At 39.6% G+C, this 16676-nt stretch overlaps 1 protein-coding gene across 1 annotated transcript in view; it reads left to right on the top strand.

The window, feature by feature from the left end:
* Positions 1 to 16382, top strand: part of Dkk2 (dickkopf Wnt signaling pathway inhibitor 2) — a 90060-nt gene extending 73678 nt beyond the window's left edge. Inside the window, exons 2-4 of the mRNA XM_075981315.1 lie at positions 9829 to 9979; positions 11050 to 11205; positions 14154 to 16382. Coding sequence (XP_075837430.1) covers positions 9829 to 9979; positions 11050 to 11205; positions 14154 to 14404 — 558 coding nt within the window. The 3' untranslated portion in view covers positions 14405 to 16382. The remainder of the gene's footprint in view (positions 1 to 9828; positions 9980 to 11049; positions 11206 to 14153) is intronic.
* The last annotated feature ends 294 nt before the right edge of the window (positions 16383 to 16676 follow it).

The following is a 16676-nucleotide window of genomic DNA, read 5'->3' as shown; positions in this document are numbered from 1 at the left end:
TTCTTTGGTACATTTCCTGAGATAATTTGATATGATTACTACACACATATATTCATGTGTATAATTACAAACACACTGCAATGTCATGTCATCAATTTTTAGTTCATGATAATGTAAGCAAACATTTAATCACCAATTCATATGACATTTAAATTTCCAAGTATTTATTTTTTGAACACAAAACTACTTACCAACCTTGGCCTGTTTTGTTATCATAAAAGTCTTTTGAAAGCAGTAAGTTAAAAGCTTATGTCTTCATATCTATCTAAATAGCAGCTTTTAAATATAAATAGACCTTTCATTGAGAAAAGGAAAACCCATTCTAAGAACACTTACTAATGGACACTCACACGATCTGTCTTTCATATATTGTATGGGGATGAAAGCTCTTTATTTTGTGTCTACCCTCAGGATATAGGATACAGAGAAAGCTACATAGTTATCTGTTGCCAACATGACGCAGGTGTATACCACATGAGGATATGAAACAGCGCAGCAATAACCGATGTGTTGACAGCTCTGTGTCCACAGTGTGTTCTTCCCAAGTCACGCTGTGATGTGTATGTGTGTTTCTCTTCCTTTACTTTTCACAGAGCTCTGGAAAGTACTGAGTTCTCCCCCAAGCACAGTGAACGAGTACTAGGAATAAAAATGAAAGAGTTGTTGCCAGTGGACCACTTTCGTAGACACACTTGTTGCCATGCAAGCAATCCTCACGTGGACCCTTGATGTCTGGAAAAGGTATTGGGTCCATCCCGTGGTCTAGCTTTGCATCATCTGTGTGACACCTGCAAAGTATGTATCATTATTCCATGCAGCATCTCTGAAGCCCTGTCTCTCTATCTTCCCTTATTGTGTGTTCATCAGAATAGAGTCTATTAAAAGACACTCCTGGACACCATCTAATTTGAGGATATAATCGGAATGTCCAGGAAAAGAATCCATGAGTAGGTAGGCAGTTTTTAAAGAGAATCTATGGAATGTTTATGGTTAAGTAAGCAGGTAAGAACTGCTGAAGTAGAAATATATGTCTATTTTATCAAGGGACCAATGAAACTTACCAACTTATCCAAGAGTCATAAAACAAATTAATCTGGAGGCATAATTTAAATAGTACAGTTATAAAAATCTGCCTTACCATAATATATTTCTAAAGACATAAAATCAAGCAAATTTGTAAGACTATAATGACATTTTTCTATTCCTGCTATCAACCAAACATTTGAAGAGCACATTAAATTGGCAGTTTACTCCTCTGTTTAGGCTTGGATAATTACACTAAGTCAGTCAGTCAGAGAGTTATAAAGGACTCGGTAATAGAAGCACAGAACACACAGGCCTTGTCACCTATGCACATGCTGAGGTCCTTCTGGGGCCACAGATATGAGCAGCTTGCTCTATACATTCTGAATGAGGGCGAATGCCTAAACAGAATGAGGGGAGAAAGACCTACAAAATACAAAAATAGCGAAGAGCCAGGTAAAGCACATTCCTTATGTTTCCATAAGTTCTCTGACCAGACAGAAACGTTAGCTCACCCATTCACTCCCTGACGGGAAATAAATGTCACAGATGAGAACACGGGATGTGTTCAGAGAGTTTTTTAGAATCTCTCTCTCTCTCTCTCTCTTTCTCTCTCTCTCTCTCTCTCTCTCGATTAAAAGAGCGACAGGCAACTAAAGAATGCTAACACTAGAGAATAATCTTCCCCAGGGAAGAGTACACCAATTAGTTATCTAATACCAAGCTGTCATCCCTGAAGACATGTGAGTATCACGTGAGCCACATTATCCAGGTCGAGCAGATTGTATTTAGGAATATATGTCTATACATAAGTACAAGTAGCAAAAATCAATGAAAAAAGAAGAAGAAAAAAGAAGGAAAACAAGGATGGTGATATGTGACATGTTTGAATGGAGGAAAGGGAAAAAGAATATATTTTTTCTATAATTTCAAATAGAAAATTAATTTTAGAAAAATGACTGAGTGGAGCACTCAAGTTAGAGATTACCTAACCTTTATTCCATAGAATTAACTTATCCTCTTGGATTCTGGTGGGACTTTCTGAATTGATTCGAGAACTAATGTATTTTCAAGCTACCAGGAGAAATCCATTATTCCTGGCAACATTAACAGGTATTCTCCTGTCTTTTAAGCTTTGTGTCAAAACTCAACTTTCAATCTTTTCTTTTTTTAAAAAAAATATGCAATGGGATGAACCACATGAATTGCTTTTTATTCTTCTTAGGAAAGTAAATTTGAAGTAGACTCAGTCATGTTGATCCAGTGGCTGTTTTGTTATTGTTTGGTTAGTTCTTCACTTTTTCTTTTCCTTACAGGATTATAATTACGTCATTCCTCCATTTCCTTTTCTTCCTCCAAACTTCCCCACATAACCTTCCTTGCTTTCTTTCAAATTCATGACCTCATTTTTATTGATTGTTGGTACATGCATAGATGTATACATTTGCATGTGCATATACATACAAACATACATATATGTTCTTAAGTATAGCCTTCTCCGTTTGTATACTGTTAGTTGTATTTATGCTTTCCAGGGTGATCTTTTGGTGTTAGGTAACTAGCTGGAGAAAGACTATTCTTTCCCACTCTGAGCATTACTTAGTTGCCTGTAGCTCCTTGTGTAAGGTTGAAGGCTTGTGGGTTTTCCCTCTTCCACTTGGACATGTCTCATCTCATATTTAGGCTGTTATGTTGGTGAAACTTTACGGGATAGCTCCAAATCTTTAGCTGTAAGCGTAGTCTTCCACCCTCATCAAGGAAACCCTCCTCATTGTAACAGACAGAGAGCATTATATAAAACCACAACCAAGCAAACACTGACCAACCAAAACAAACAGTTGTATATCCCAGTCCCAATAGATACATCAACAAAACAGCTTCTGCACCCAAGGCTCAAGAAACATTGTGTAAGAGGGGACAGAAAGATTATAAGAGCCAGAAGATAAGGGAGTTAGCTGTGAGATTGTGTCTCCTAGCAGTGTTAAAAGCACAACACTGCTATCTGACTAAATTTGCTTCCAGATCCTCAACATCTGTGGTTCTTCCTTCTTGAAATCACCTAGGGTTACAACTAAGTTCACACATCTTTTAACACATTATAGATGAAAATATAGGCAAAATTCTTAAATACTTTTATGTTCTGTGTTGTGTGTGTGTGTGTTATAGGATCTCATATAGTCCAGACTGGCTTTGAACTCATTATGTAGCCAAGGTCGGTCTTGAACTTGGAATCCTTTTGTCTTGTCACCTTACTGCTAGAATTACAGACATGTATCACCTGGTTGAAGTTTTGATTTGAGTGATTTTATTTTTAATACTTTGTCTTAAAATCTTATGTTCTTTGTGTTATCATTGATTGATTTAAAATTATTCATGTTTGTCATTTATTTATTATTTACTGTGTGTGTGAATGGGGGTGCATGTGCCATATCATACACATACCTATGGAGTTCAGAGAACAGCCTCAGGGAGTCTTTGTCTCCTTCCACTACGGATGGCCCAGCGCATCAGTCTTGGTGGCAAGTGCCTTACAGGCTGAGACATCTTGCTGGCCCCTATCGTGAATTCTTAAATGAAATCATGGAAAATCTGGAAGCAAAGCATTCAAAGTTGTGATGATGACTTCTGCATTTCCAAATTAACTGAGTACAAGCCCCAGAATTTAACTGAAGAGAAAATGTTCATGGAAAAAAATACGCTGCAATTAATTTTATGATGAATATGCTGTTTTATATCTATCTTGTTGAGCCATATTGAATTGATGTGAACTTAATGTTGCAAACTATTTAACATTAAGCATTATATTAACAAAGCAAACAGACACATGTTGACAGCTTTTAGATGTTACATGTGTAAGAGCATATATATTTTTTTTGTCAAAAAACATCTTTAGAGTAGCCAGCAAAACATTTGCAGATTACAGATCTCTCTTAAAAGCACCTGGAAGATAACCAGTAGTTATCTAGTACTAGTCCACCAGGGCTCAGCAATAAACTGATCGCTGAGCACATAGCCAAACCTCTGCTTTAAAGGACCCAAACATTCATATCCTGCGCACCATGAGAGTCTGAACTCTCTCAAATTTAATATAGCTCATTCCTCCCAGCATGACCCGTGAGTCCTCAAAGGTGTGTGCCTGGAGGTCATAGTGTACATAAGATACATAGAGCTGATGAGCGCTTTGCCCATAACCAAACTGAGGTAGAATCCACACAGCACTCCCGTGGCACAATTTTTCCTGTGTAGTTTTGAAATGCATGCCTTCACGGTAGTGTAACTTATGTGCTCGTGGAAAGACAAATCTACCAGGTGGATTGTCATAACATGGGAAATTAACCTTTTCTCTAAAGAGTCAGGGAAAGGCTATGGTTTCCCAAGTGTGATGGCCAGCCTTGTTCTGCTTATGCTTCGACTGTAGAGCCCCAAGACATGTTCTGGTGCCTAACTTCACTGTCACGCCCTCTATCCACTCAAATGTTTTTCATTCACACAGCTGGGTTGTCCACCACCCTGCCCTCCACCCCCACAGGCTGTCTTTGGCCTGCCCGTCTGATGACGTTTTTCCTGGCTCCAGCCAACTTCTGTGCTTGCTGCAAACAGTGCTCAAGGGGACAAAGGATTGCCTAGATTGAAGCAGCAACAGAAGTAGGTCGATCTTGCAAGAATCCGGATGGGTGGCCAGCCATCCCACATAAACAAGTGATGTTTCTGTCTCTTTCTCTTCCACCTCCCAACCCCCCTCATCAAACAGGAAAAATATCATTATTTTGAGAACGTGGGAGGCTTGGTTGTGGCAAAGGTCTACTCATTGGTCAGTGTTGTAGAGAAACCTGAAGCAATGTTCCTCATGATCCCAGAGAACTGATCTTGTGATTACAGTTCAAAGGGATGGGGAGCATTTGTGGTTCTTGTTATTGTTTTGCTGGAGAGGTTATGGAGAAAGGGGTACACTCATCCATTGCTGGTGGGAATGCAAACTTGTGCAACCACTTTGGAAAGCAGTGTGGCGGTTTCTCAGGAAATTCGGGATCAACCTACCCCTGGACCCAGCAATACCGCTCTTGGGAATATACCCAAGAGAGGCCTTATCATACAACAAAAATATATGCTCTACTATGTTCATAGAAGCATTGTTTGTGATAGTCAGAACCTGGAAACAACCTAGATGCCCTTCAATAGAAGAATGGATGAAGAAAGTATGGAATATATACATATTAGAGTACTACTCAGCAGTAAAAAACAAGGACTTCTTGAATTTTGCATGCAAATGGATGGAAATAGAAAACACTATCCTGAGTGAGGTAAGCCAGACCCCAAAAGAGGAGCATGGGATGTACTCACTCATATTTGGTTTCTAGCCATAAACAAAGGACATTGAGCCTATAGTTAGTGATCCTAGAGAAGCTAAATAAGGAGAACCCAAAGAAAAACATATAGGCATCCTCCTGAATATTAACCTTCATCAGGTGATGAAAGGAAACAGAGACAGAGACCCACATTGGATCACCGGACAGAAATCTCAAGGTCCAAATCAGGAGCAGAAGGAGAGAGAGCACGAGCAAAAAACTCAGGACCGCGAGGGGTGCACCCGCACACTGAGACAATGGGGATGTTCTATTGTGAACTCACCAAGGCCAGCTGGCCTGGGTCTGAAAAAGCCTGGGATAAAACCGGACTCGCTGAACATAGCAGACAATGAGGACTACTGAGAACTCAAGAACAATGGCAATGGGTTTCTGATCCTACTGCACGTACTGGCTTTGTGGGAGCCTAGGCAGCTTGTATGCTCATCTTACTAGAACTGGATGGAGGTGGGGGTTCCTTGGACTTTCCACAAGGCAGGGAACCCTGATTGCTCTTCAGGCAGTGGAGGGAGGGGGACTTGATTGGGGGAGGGGGAGGGAAATGGGAGGCGGTGGCGGGGAAGAGACAGAAATCTTTAATAAATAAATAAATTAAAAAAAGAAAAACAAAACAAAACAAAAAAAAACAAAACAGTAATAAACTCAATCCTATATATAAAACTGAATGAAGAAACCATTTCTCCTAGAAGTTTTGACAGTAAAGAGAGGAAAGGAGATTCAGTTATTTCAAGTAAGATGGAACGGGTACATTTCATTTTGCTTTGCTCCTTAGAACTCTATTTATCATTATATGCATGGTGGGATTCAGCTTATAAATCCACTCTACAGTTTGTCAGAACTGCTGTCAAGAACTGGAATCATTGTCCTAGCTTTGGCTGTGCTTCCCTTTCCCTCCCGTTTCCGGTCTCTCCAACAGCTGTTGGCATAAGACAGATGTGGGCAAATTTACTTTTGTAATCTCTGTGTTCAGCACAGAGGTCATCAAGACCCAACCCTGTCTCTATGGTTGTAAACTCCTCACCGTGACCCATTCTTGCTTCTGCTACCTCGGGATGCGGCCTGATGCCAAGGCAAGCTCGGGACACTCAGTCTCTACCACTGATCACTCTATGTATTTCTAAAAGCTACATGCTGTTTTTCCCCTCATTCCAATGATAAAAAATATTCCAAACTAGCATAGCAGAAATGTACTTCAAACTCTCTGTACTAAAGAGAAATGTTGGTTTCTGATAGACTTCAATTCAATCTGTGTTCAGTGTGTTTACTCTTTTTTTTTAAGCTCCTGTCATGGTTATAATGATCACGAGGGTAACTATTTGTAGAAACAACTCTATTTTTAGACTAGAAAGGGGCAAGACGAATGCCCTAGTGCTTTGGCCTGATCCTGGGCAGCTCTCACACATTCTTAATTTATGGCTAATCATCTCCCTTTATTAGGTGCCCCTAATTAATTTACATCCTAACCATGCCTGAGTCTGGGTAATAAATGGTTGTGAATGCTGACAAAGTGGGATTTCTAATCAGTTCTGGAAGTTTTTAGTGGAGAGAGAATGCAGGTGTCTATATTCTGGGTCTCTCCCTTGACTATTGGTTTAGTAAACTCCCACTGGTCCTCGTATTATCGTTATCTAGACTTCACTTAAAGACCATATCAAGAAAGTTGTAAAAATCCACTGCTATTAATTTCTGTAGTAAGAAACATATCGGCCTTTTACTTTTAAATCTCTGAAACAGGTACCACGTGAGCATGTTATTAATATTAAACTGAGACTCTGGCTAAGGCTTTCAAGCTCACTTTATGTTGGCCAGAAGGCTTCCCTTAAGTGGGAACCAAGTAAGAGCCTTTACTTGATACCTTTACAAGATACCTTGTCCAGAATGCTTCACTGAAATGCGGGGCATCAAAGCTGATGCATGTGTATTGTTACTATATTAGACCTCCATTTTATGTTTGTTTTCTTGATAATGAACGGGCTAAAAAGGCCTTATTCCTCAGTCAATCTAGGCTGCGGACACAAATTTTTGAAAGCAAGTTTTGTCTCCTAATATCACGTGCTTCTCTTCAAACTTGCTTCATTCAATTTATTATGCTCCCTTTTTGAAAATATTTCAGGAATATATATGTGTGTGTGTGTGTGTGTGTTCATATATTTTACTTCACAGAGTTTACAATAGCCAAAAGTTTTACGAGCTGAAGAGAAGCCATATTTCTATTTAAAATTATCAAAATCACTTCAAACACTTCTAATTATTCCTTCTTGAATTTTTGTATGGGCATTCAGTTCCAAGCACACAATATTTAAAACATTTCATGCTAAAGATGTCCTAAATATTGTGTCATTGCTTCTTCAAACTAATGTTTTTCTAAACATTTCTAAAATAAACTAAATTTAGAAATCAACTTTTTTCTCCAATGTAGTCTGTTCTTTATGGATGGGACCCCAGTCTTCCTTCTGTTCGGAATAGTTTGAGAATTTGTTGAGTTGAAAACAGCACATGATGTTTTAGATGGCACGTGTTTGTTTCTGTTGAAAGAACATGTCCTATTTTTAAGAAAGGAAAGACTTGTAAGACATCAAATGTTTCTTGCAAAACAATTTGATGAAATGAATGTAAATGAATCAGAAACATGTGAATTGTGTTTCAATTAAAATTAATGAGTTTAAATAGGAAGATGGTGAACTGCTTGGGGGAAGGAGTGTGGCAAGGCGGGAAGTGACATTTCTTTTGTTTTCATCAGTCTTGGGTCCTTGAAAAACAATCTACTACCGTGAATCCAGCTTCATTCAGATTCTTGAAGGTAAATTGACAATGTGTAAAGTGGGCTACAAATACAAATTCATCTTCTGCATGCATGGCCACTGTGCAATCATGTGAAGTGAATGGTTTCCAAGGTTATTCTTTCAACAAATAAGACATTGTAATGAGGATAAAATCTATTTCCTTCCAGACTCATACATAAACTTCATCTCTACTTCCTTTTTTTAATTGAAGATGATCAGACACACACGGCAAACATATAGTGCAAAGGAGAGAGAGGGAGAGAGAGGGAGAGGAAGAAAGAGGAAAAGAGAGGAGACAGAGACAGAAGGAGAAAGGAAATAAGCAATGTGTGGGGTCAGAACATCAAGTGGGATTTCATAATGGAAACACCCAAACCAAAATAATTATTTTAGAGACACAAACATTTTATCCACAGTTTCATCCGTATATCATTTATGCAAACTTCAAAGCAAAAACCAAAGCTTTCAAAACTACAGTTTGCATTTGTTATTGAAAATGAATGCATTTCTCTAAAAATCAGAAAAATAAAATGAGACTAGCCCTGGTCATGCTTGCTCATAACTCCACTATGTAAAGACAGAAGCAAAAGAATTGTCACAAGTTCAAAGTTCAAGACCAAAGTTGTCTAGGGTGAGTTCCAACAAACACAAGCTAAAGTTAGAGTTTGTTTCAGAAAAAAAAAAAACCTATCTCAATATTCTAAGCCTGAGTGTGCTGTGCGACATCACAGTCTCAGAACATGTACATGTTAAATGTTCCACCAACTCCCGAAAGGCAAGCTGTGTATGGCTGGAGTCCCTATCTCACTTTTATCTTTTGAGTTACTCTCACACACAGTTCAAGAAGTTTTCGGGACTTCCTGCTGGTGGAGAAATGCATTATTAACCAGTCTCTTCTGAACAAATTGAAGGCATGGTTGCTGTAGATGCTGAGAGGAGATGGTGTGATGAGAGCCTTGTTGGGCTTCCTGAGAACTCTGAGTCACTGAAGCCCGGTGTCCTTTTGGTTATGTGGATACTGCTGTTGCTCTGTGGGGGACGTAGGAACGAGGGCAGGGCCCTTTGCTTTGTTTTGGAGGTTTGCAGTTGTTTTTTGCATTGTGTGCACATCAGTTGTTTCTCAGATCATTCTGGAAGGGTCTCTCCCTACCTTTCGCAGCAAGGATTATGAGTGTTTTTTCCCTGATTGGTCAAATGACATACTTTAACATCGAACCCAATCGCTTGTCTGTTTTATTCTCTCTTCATCTTTCAATATCAAAAGGGAATGGAGTGGTGAGGCTGCTGGTGTGTTCTGCAATTAGTGGCAATATGACAGTCACCTTTCTATGAGCCTCCAGGGTCACTTACAGCAGGTGCCTATCTGCATGAAGTATAAATCCTAAACCCAAAGGTGGCCATGAAAATGCATGGGAAGTGTTAATTCCATGGTGTTTTTCCACTTTAACTTTTATTGCCAATTTCATCTTTGTAAACCATCAGAAGTCATCAGCTAAGGGTCAGCCTAAAGAACTGATGTGCAGAAAAGTGCACAATGATGTATTTCATTCAGGCACTGCAAACGTGACTTAGTTTCCCTTAAGGTTTGCTGCCTCAATGCCTTTCCAGTGTCCAAGGACCTCACCCACTGCTTTCTGTGTTGTCTTATCTGATGACAGGCCTACCCTTGCAGCAGTGATAAGGAATGTGAAGTTGGAAGATATTGTCACAGTCCCCACCAAGGATCGTCAGCCTGTATGGTGTGTCGGAGGAAAAAGAAACGCTGCCATAGAGACGGCATGTGTTGCCCTGGTACCCGCTGTAATAATGGTAAGAGATCAAGTGTTAAGCAGTCTCTTTTTTCTCATAAGTTTTTGTGTAAAGGTGATTTTAATGCCTGTTTATCCACACTACTGAGTTATAAGACTTTTAGGATTGGGAGGGTTTGGGTTTTTGTGTAATATGAGATACCATAGTCACCTTCCAAACTTGGGCTTCCTGGGATCTGGCCACTTCCTCCTGCGAAATTGAAGAGTTGTTTGCAAAATTGCTAAATGTTCTGTTTGCTGAATTTATGAGTACCAAGACAAGTAGTGTAGTTGTGAGTCCCTTGATCAGGTTAACAAGAGTTTTATATTATAGTTATTATATTAAAGATGTCCTAGAATGGATGACTGATCTACCAAGAACAAAGGACTCCAACCTGTAGCCTGACTGCTCTCAAGCCTAACGAACTCATAGGCAGACATTTATTCAGCATTAATAATGTACTGAAAACAATCACAGATAACACATGATTAAGTAATTGCAGAAAGTGGTTAGAAGCCTAAGTTTAGCCATAGAAAACGACACAGTCAAGCTCTAATTGTCATGCCTTCTCTGGGCTCTAAGCATAAACCTGCTGTGAGCACCATAAAGAGGACCTGATGTGGAGAGAATGACCTCACAACCATTTGAGAAGTGTGTAGGCTTGACCAGATTGGTTTGCTCATAAACAAAAAGGACTTAGCAGATGGTTTCTAAGGAAAGAAATACTGGACACTGGTTTAATTCTTCACCATGTCACTATTCTAAGTAATTTGCATATATTTATAGTAATTGGATGAGGTTAATTCTGTTTTTATTCCTAATTTGTTGTTGTTTGCACAGTATCATTTTATCTTAAAAAAAAGGGGGGGGGGGAATTCAGATCTAGGAGGCTTGGTTCCAGAGCCAAAGTAGTCTACCCTCAATAAGTAAGTGAATGAATGAATGATTGAATGAATGAATGAATTAATGGATAAGAAAATAGAAACACAATAGGTAGCTTAAGAAATAGACACATAAATATCTTCTAACACAGCTCAAGATGAACATCACAGGTTAGAGTAAAAGTGGTCTGTTTATACCCTCATTTCCAGGCATCTGCATCCCGGTCACTGAGAGCATCCTGACCCCTCATATTCCAGCTCTGGATGGCACTCGGCATAGAGATCGGAACCATGGTCACTATTCCAACCATGACCTGGGATGGCAGAATCTAGGAAGGCCACACACCAAGATGTCGCATATAAAAGGTACGACTACCTATATTTCCATGTTTGTTAATCTTTATTTCTTCTATAAAGAAGTAAAAAAAAAAAAATAGAGTCTCAGGGTTTCTATTGCTGTGAAGAGACACCATGACCACGGCAACTCTTATAAAGGGAAACATTCAATTGTGGTGGCTCGCTTACAGTTCAGATGTTTAGTCCATTGTCAGTATGGTGGGAAGCAAGGCACCATGCAAGCATGCCGGCGAAAATGGTGCTGGAGAAGGAGCTGAGAGTTGTTACATCTTGATTCACAGGCAAGGGGAAGTGGCCTGACACTGGGTGGTATCTTGAGCATATATGAGACCTAAAAGTTCACCTCCACAGTGACACACTTCCTCCAACAAGACTTACACCTACTGCAATAAGATCACACTTCCTAATAGTGCCACTCCATTGGGGGCAATTTTCTCTCCAACATGAGACAAACATAGTTAATTCATTGTGGTTCTATGAATCCATTAATGAAATGTTCATTAATGGGCACTTTTAAACTGAGTTTACTGATTTTTAATTTTGGAAATGTTAGAGAGTTCATGGAATTATTGCAAAGTATATGTTATGAGAAAGGGAATAGCCTGACCTGCCATGTTGTTTTCTAAGCATGTCTCTCTTTTCATGTGAAAACTGAGCAGAAATATTTTAAGAAAACCTGTATGGTCCAAGCCTATCAGAGAATAAAGCGTTGTGGAAAATGCATGAGGAAATTTAGCTGCTGACGATGAAATTCATGCCCATTTTTTCTCACCTTTGTAGATCCAGGAAGTTGATATTACTAAGCAATCAGATAACCATTATCTATGAGATATAATCAATCCATAACCAGTCTATGAGAAACAGCCAATATATGGGGTTATACATCGCTATAAAGTTCTCCCACCAGCTCACCACCAACAAACCTGAAGAGTGTGAAAATATTTTATTAATAGGAAAAATTCGAAAACATAAAACACATTTATACTCAAAAGAGACTTTTCCCATGTGATCTGTGAAGTGCTCCTCTTTCAAGATGTATGTGATTAAAAATACATAGTGGTCTAAAAAATTTATAATAGAGCATCTCCCTGTTTTGGGGAATTTTTGATGAACTCTCTGGGAGTTCTCTGGGAATTCATGATGCATAAAAGTAGCTTCCTATTCTAAACCCGTAATTTCCATAGCTTGTCTCACCATAAAACCCACATTTTCATCTTCTAAAGAGTCAGTCTCGGAGAACTAACTGGCCCATTGGTGCACCTTGGACTGCTAGTAGTCGTATGTACGATGCTAAAGATGTTGGCAAATAATTTTCTCATCATTTTGTTTTATCTACCAAGATCCTTAATTATTTTCTATATCTCTTATTATTTCCAGTACTTTCAACAAATTTCAACCAATTCCTATATAATTGCCATTATGTGTGTCTTTCCTCATTCCAGAAGATTCCTAAGTCATAGCACTATTCAAAATCTACCAATTATTTCAGTTCAACTACATTCCAAATGTACTGAGTGCAAACATAAAGAGATCTTGTGTTGTATGACTACTGAGTTACACCAAAATTTTGCAGTTGAAGTCGTTATGTCTAGGATGCTAGAGAATCCTTTAGACCACAAGTAGCCACATGATGAACTTTGAGCCTAATCTGCATCACCAGATTTTCTAAATAATGACTCGTAAAACCACAGACTTACTGTTCATATAGGTCTTTTCTACGGATGAGTTTTACAGGACAGCAAAACTGAGGAGCTGTTACAGATTTGTAGTCAGACAAGTAACACAGAAGTTTGACGACTCCTGCCTTACACTGAGATGAATGCAGACAGGATGTGTGTGGGAGAGTGTTATTTGGTGACTTAATCCTTCTGTGTGTGCACACACTACCCAGATTTGTAATTTCACAGGTTCTTAAGAAAGTTCTTGGTTGCTCCTGAGCCTGGTGGCTCTGACAGCTGACCGTCATCTCTCTGCTCTGTTCTGTCTCACAGCTTCTGGTAGGCTATATTCCTACCACTCCTTGTCAGATGCATTGGCTGGGTTTAAACCATTTACTACTCTCGCTGCTTCCACTGGTATTCTGGTGTAACTGTGTTTCCTTCAATCTCTAGTTGCTTCCAGGTGGGGCCATTAGGTTCTAGTTAGTGAATCTAGCCTCTGGATACTGACATCACCTATCCTTGGGGGTCTCTTGGCCTAAACGTGGTAGTAAATTCCTGCAGCTGATCCACCTCTTATAATTCAACTGCCGCACATGCGATCAATTCTCTGCATTAAATAACCGGTGTGAATAGTTCTGCTTTCACAGCTGGACTCAACTGATAAATGATGTCAAGAGTCCCTGAAAATTTCTGCTCTCTTGATTTACAGCTTTGTTGAAACCTGTTGAAAAGGCATCAAGTTAATTAGCTTGAAGCCAACCTTCCTCCCTCCCAATTCACCCTACAGGGGGAAAATCATCAGGAAAATATCTAATGTTAGACTACAGACTAGGAAGTTGACTCCATGATTAAATTGCTTGCTATGCAAACATGAGAAGAGGAGTTCCAATCTCCAGAAAATTTATAAATGTGGCGTGGGACATGGCAGCTTGTCTGTGAGTTCAGTCTCAGGACACTGAAATAGGAAATCCTCACAACAAGCTGGTTGGCAAATCTAGTCTTATCAGCTAGCTATAGGTGGGAGGTTGATGGAAGATGATTCCCAGCGTCTCCTTTGGTCCTTCATGTTCACATGTACACATGTTCTTGCATACCTTCCCTCACATGCCCTCACATGCAAGTAAAAAGCATGCCTATATGTACACTACACAAATAAACACACAGAGAGAGAAACAGGAAAAAGTAGACTAAGACAAATTGAAGGTGAATAGTCTAGCTGTTCATTAAATGCTGATTATAAAGTAGAAATTTCTCTCAAGCATCCTGTAACCTTTTTTATTCAATTTTTTTTTGTAGGACATGAAGGTGACCCCTGTCTGCGATCATCAGACTGCATTGATGGATTTTGCTGTGCTCGCCACTTCTGGACCAAAATCTGCAAACCAGTTCTCCATCAGGGGGAAGTTTGTACCAAACAACGCAAGAAAGGTTCCCACGGGCTGGAGATTTTCCAGAGGTGTGACTGTGCAAAGGGCCTTTCCTGCAAAGTTTGGAAAGATGCTACCTACTCCTCCAAAGCCAGACTCCATGTGTGCCAGAAGATCTGACAAACACTGGGAGAGTTATCACTAGCAGACTGTGAATTTGTGTATTTCATGCATTATGGCATGATGGAACATCCAGTTTGGAGCGCGGAAGAACACGAAACGTGATGGGGATTGGAGCACAGGAGAGCAGTGGGACTGAGTGGAGTAGAGACAGTGACAACCAAAGCACAACCAGTGTTTCCATTATGCAACTTCTTTATGTAAATAGTGTACACTTTTGTGAAAATGCTAATATTAAAAGAAAGCACACCGTGGAAATTACTGACAAATACTGTGTGATTTTCCAAGAGTTTGGCTTGAATTAGAGGGAACAGTTCCTTCAAATTGGCAATGACTATAAAAATAACCTAAAGCCCTATTTCTACTCAAAGTAATGGTTTAATAAATTAGTCTCACTGTCCATTGGCATAAGACAATCTCTAAAACATGGGGAAGATGATAAATAGGAAGCAAAAGCATGGAGCATTGTTAATTTACATGCCCCCCCCCAAATCACCTTTGAATTTGGAACGCAGCTTCAACTTCTCACATAAAGGCCTTGGTAGGCAAGAGAAGAAGGCTGTTAATATTTTCCATATCGCTTCAAGGTACCGGCATGTCTTTTCAACATCTGAAAAAGATAAACATGTGTCTCCCCACACTACTCATTTCTTCTCCTGAATTATTAAAGACCGCTGTAAGACAAAAGCAAACCCTGCATGGTGAAGGAATGCCACTGTATCTCAAATGAGAGGCCCACCTAAGCTAGAGCTAGTCAGTGTGTAGTGCAAGCACAGGGCAGAGCTTTCACAGATTGCAAAACCTTTAAAGATGTCCAACACATGTGGGGAGCTGAATAATGGAGTGAGCACTGTTTGGCCAAAGCTTTGACATGCGCTGTATGTGATAGAGCAGATCTGCTAATACATTCATCTTTGCGTAGCTGGAGACCGGTAGGGTGAAGCTGACACTGGAGATTGGAGTGACATCTATACTGAGTGGAGCCCAGCAGGGAAGTAGAGGAAACCTCATCATTTGTCCAGGCTCTAAGATCACGTGTCTGAAGCACAGGCTTAATTTTCATGGCTGACCCCGGGGGCTCCACAAGGGAGCTTCAAGCTCTCCAGAGGGTTTGTTCTTCTCATGATATTTACCATGCAGAAGAGCTTGGTGCAGTGTAACTTGCCCTCTCTCGCCTCAAAATATTTCATAGTTTGGGGGGTGTAAAATAATCAAATATGAGGGGATCTTTAAGAGTGGGTTCTCTTAAGCCAGCTGGTACAAGAGGAACCAATGTCCTCCCTAAGCTTTGGACTGATGATATCTTTGGGAATTTCTGCACTAGCCTCTCAGTGGAATTCCACTGCCAAAGACATAGTTTCTGTTTTCTGCAACTATTGAGAGTTAAAAACAAGTATTGACAAGTGAAATCAACATATCTCTAATCTGTAGAAATTCTTTACTACTTCCTAATATAACACAGTTCTAAATATTATGTCTAGAGCGTAAGAGACAAAAAGAGGTTACCAAGCCATCGCCAGATCTTACAGAGTCACACCACTTTCTTGTTTTACTTAAATCCCACAGGCAATCTCGTACAGCCCCTTAGGAGTTTCAACTTCCAGCATGCATTTTTGCCAGGATGATGATGGACTGTGCTCCACAAGTGTGCAAAAAATCATAAGCTAATTCATCCAAAAGCCAATGTTTGTTGTATGAGCTTGGTGATGTGAAATGGCACAGTTTGGTCAGAATTTCCTACATAGGAATGATACCTACAATCTAGTTTCCACATTACTTCCCTTATATCCACCCCCTCAAAAATGATTATTTGAAATAATTTATTTACAGGAAATGTTAATGAGATGTATTTTCTTATAGAGATGTTTCTTACAGAAAGCTTTGTAGCAGAATATATTTGCAGCTGTCGACTTTGTAATTTAGGGGAAATGTATAATAAGATAAAATATATTAAATTTTTTTCTTTCAAAAAATTGAATGCAAAGTGCCTTGTGTCTCCTTTATGTGGGTAAAAGCTCACAGAATCCCATGTTCTTGGGGTTTCAACTGGGTGTGGTAGGAGTCTTCAACCTGAGTGGGAAGCATCTGAATCTCAGCATCATGAGGTGGCCCAGCTTATTGTTCCCAAGACAGAATGGCTCTGATTGCTATTATAAAGAACACCGGCATAGTCCCACCTGTGATTTCCACCCATTCCTTCGTCCATTGCCTTCAGGACCCTCTTTAAAGAAGAGGCTTCCACACTTTTCTTCAAAAACACTTGAAGGCAGGT

Source organism: Microtus pennsylvanicus, chromosome 7 (assembly GCF_037038515.1).
Source record: "Microtus pennsylvanicus isolate mMicPen1 chromosome 7, mMicPen1.hap1, whole genome shotgun sequence".
NCBI classification, from domain to species: domain Eukaryota; kingdom Metazoa; phylum Chordata; class Mammalia; order Rodentia; family Cricetidae; genus Microtus; species Microtus pennsylvanicus.
This window is presented reverse-complemented; position numbering and strand designations above follow the sequence as displayed.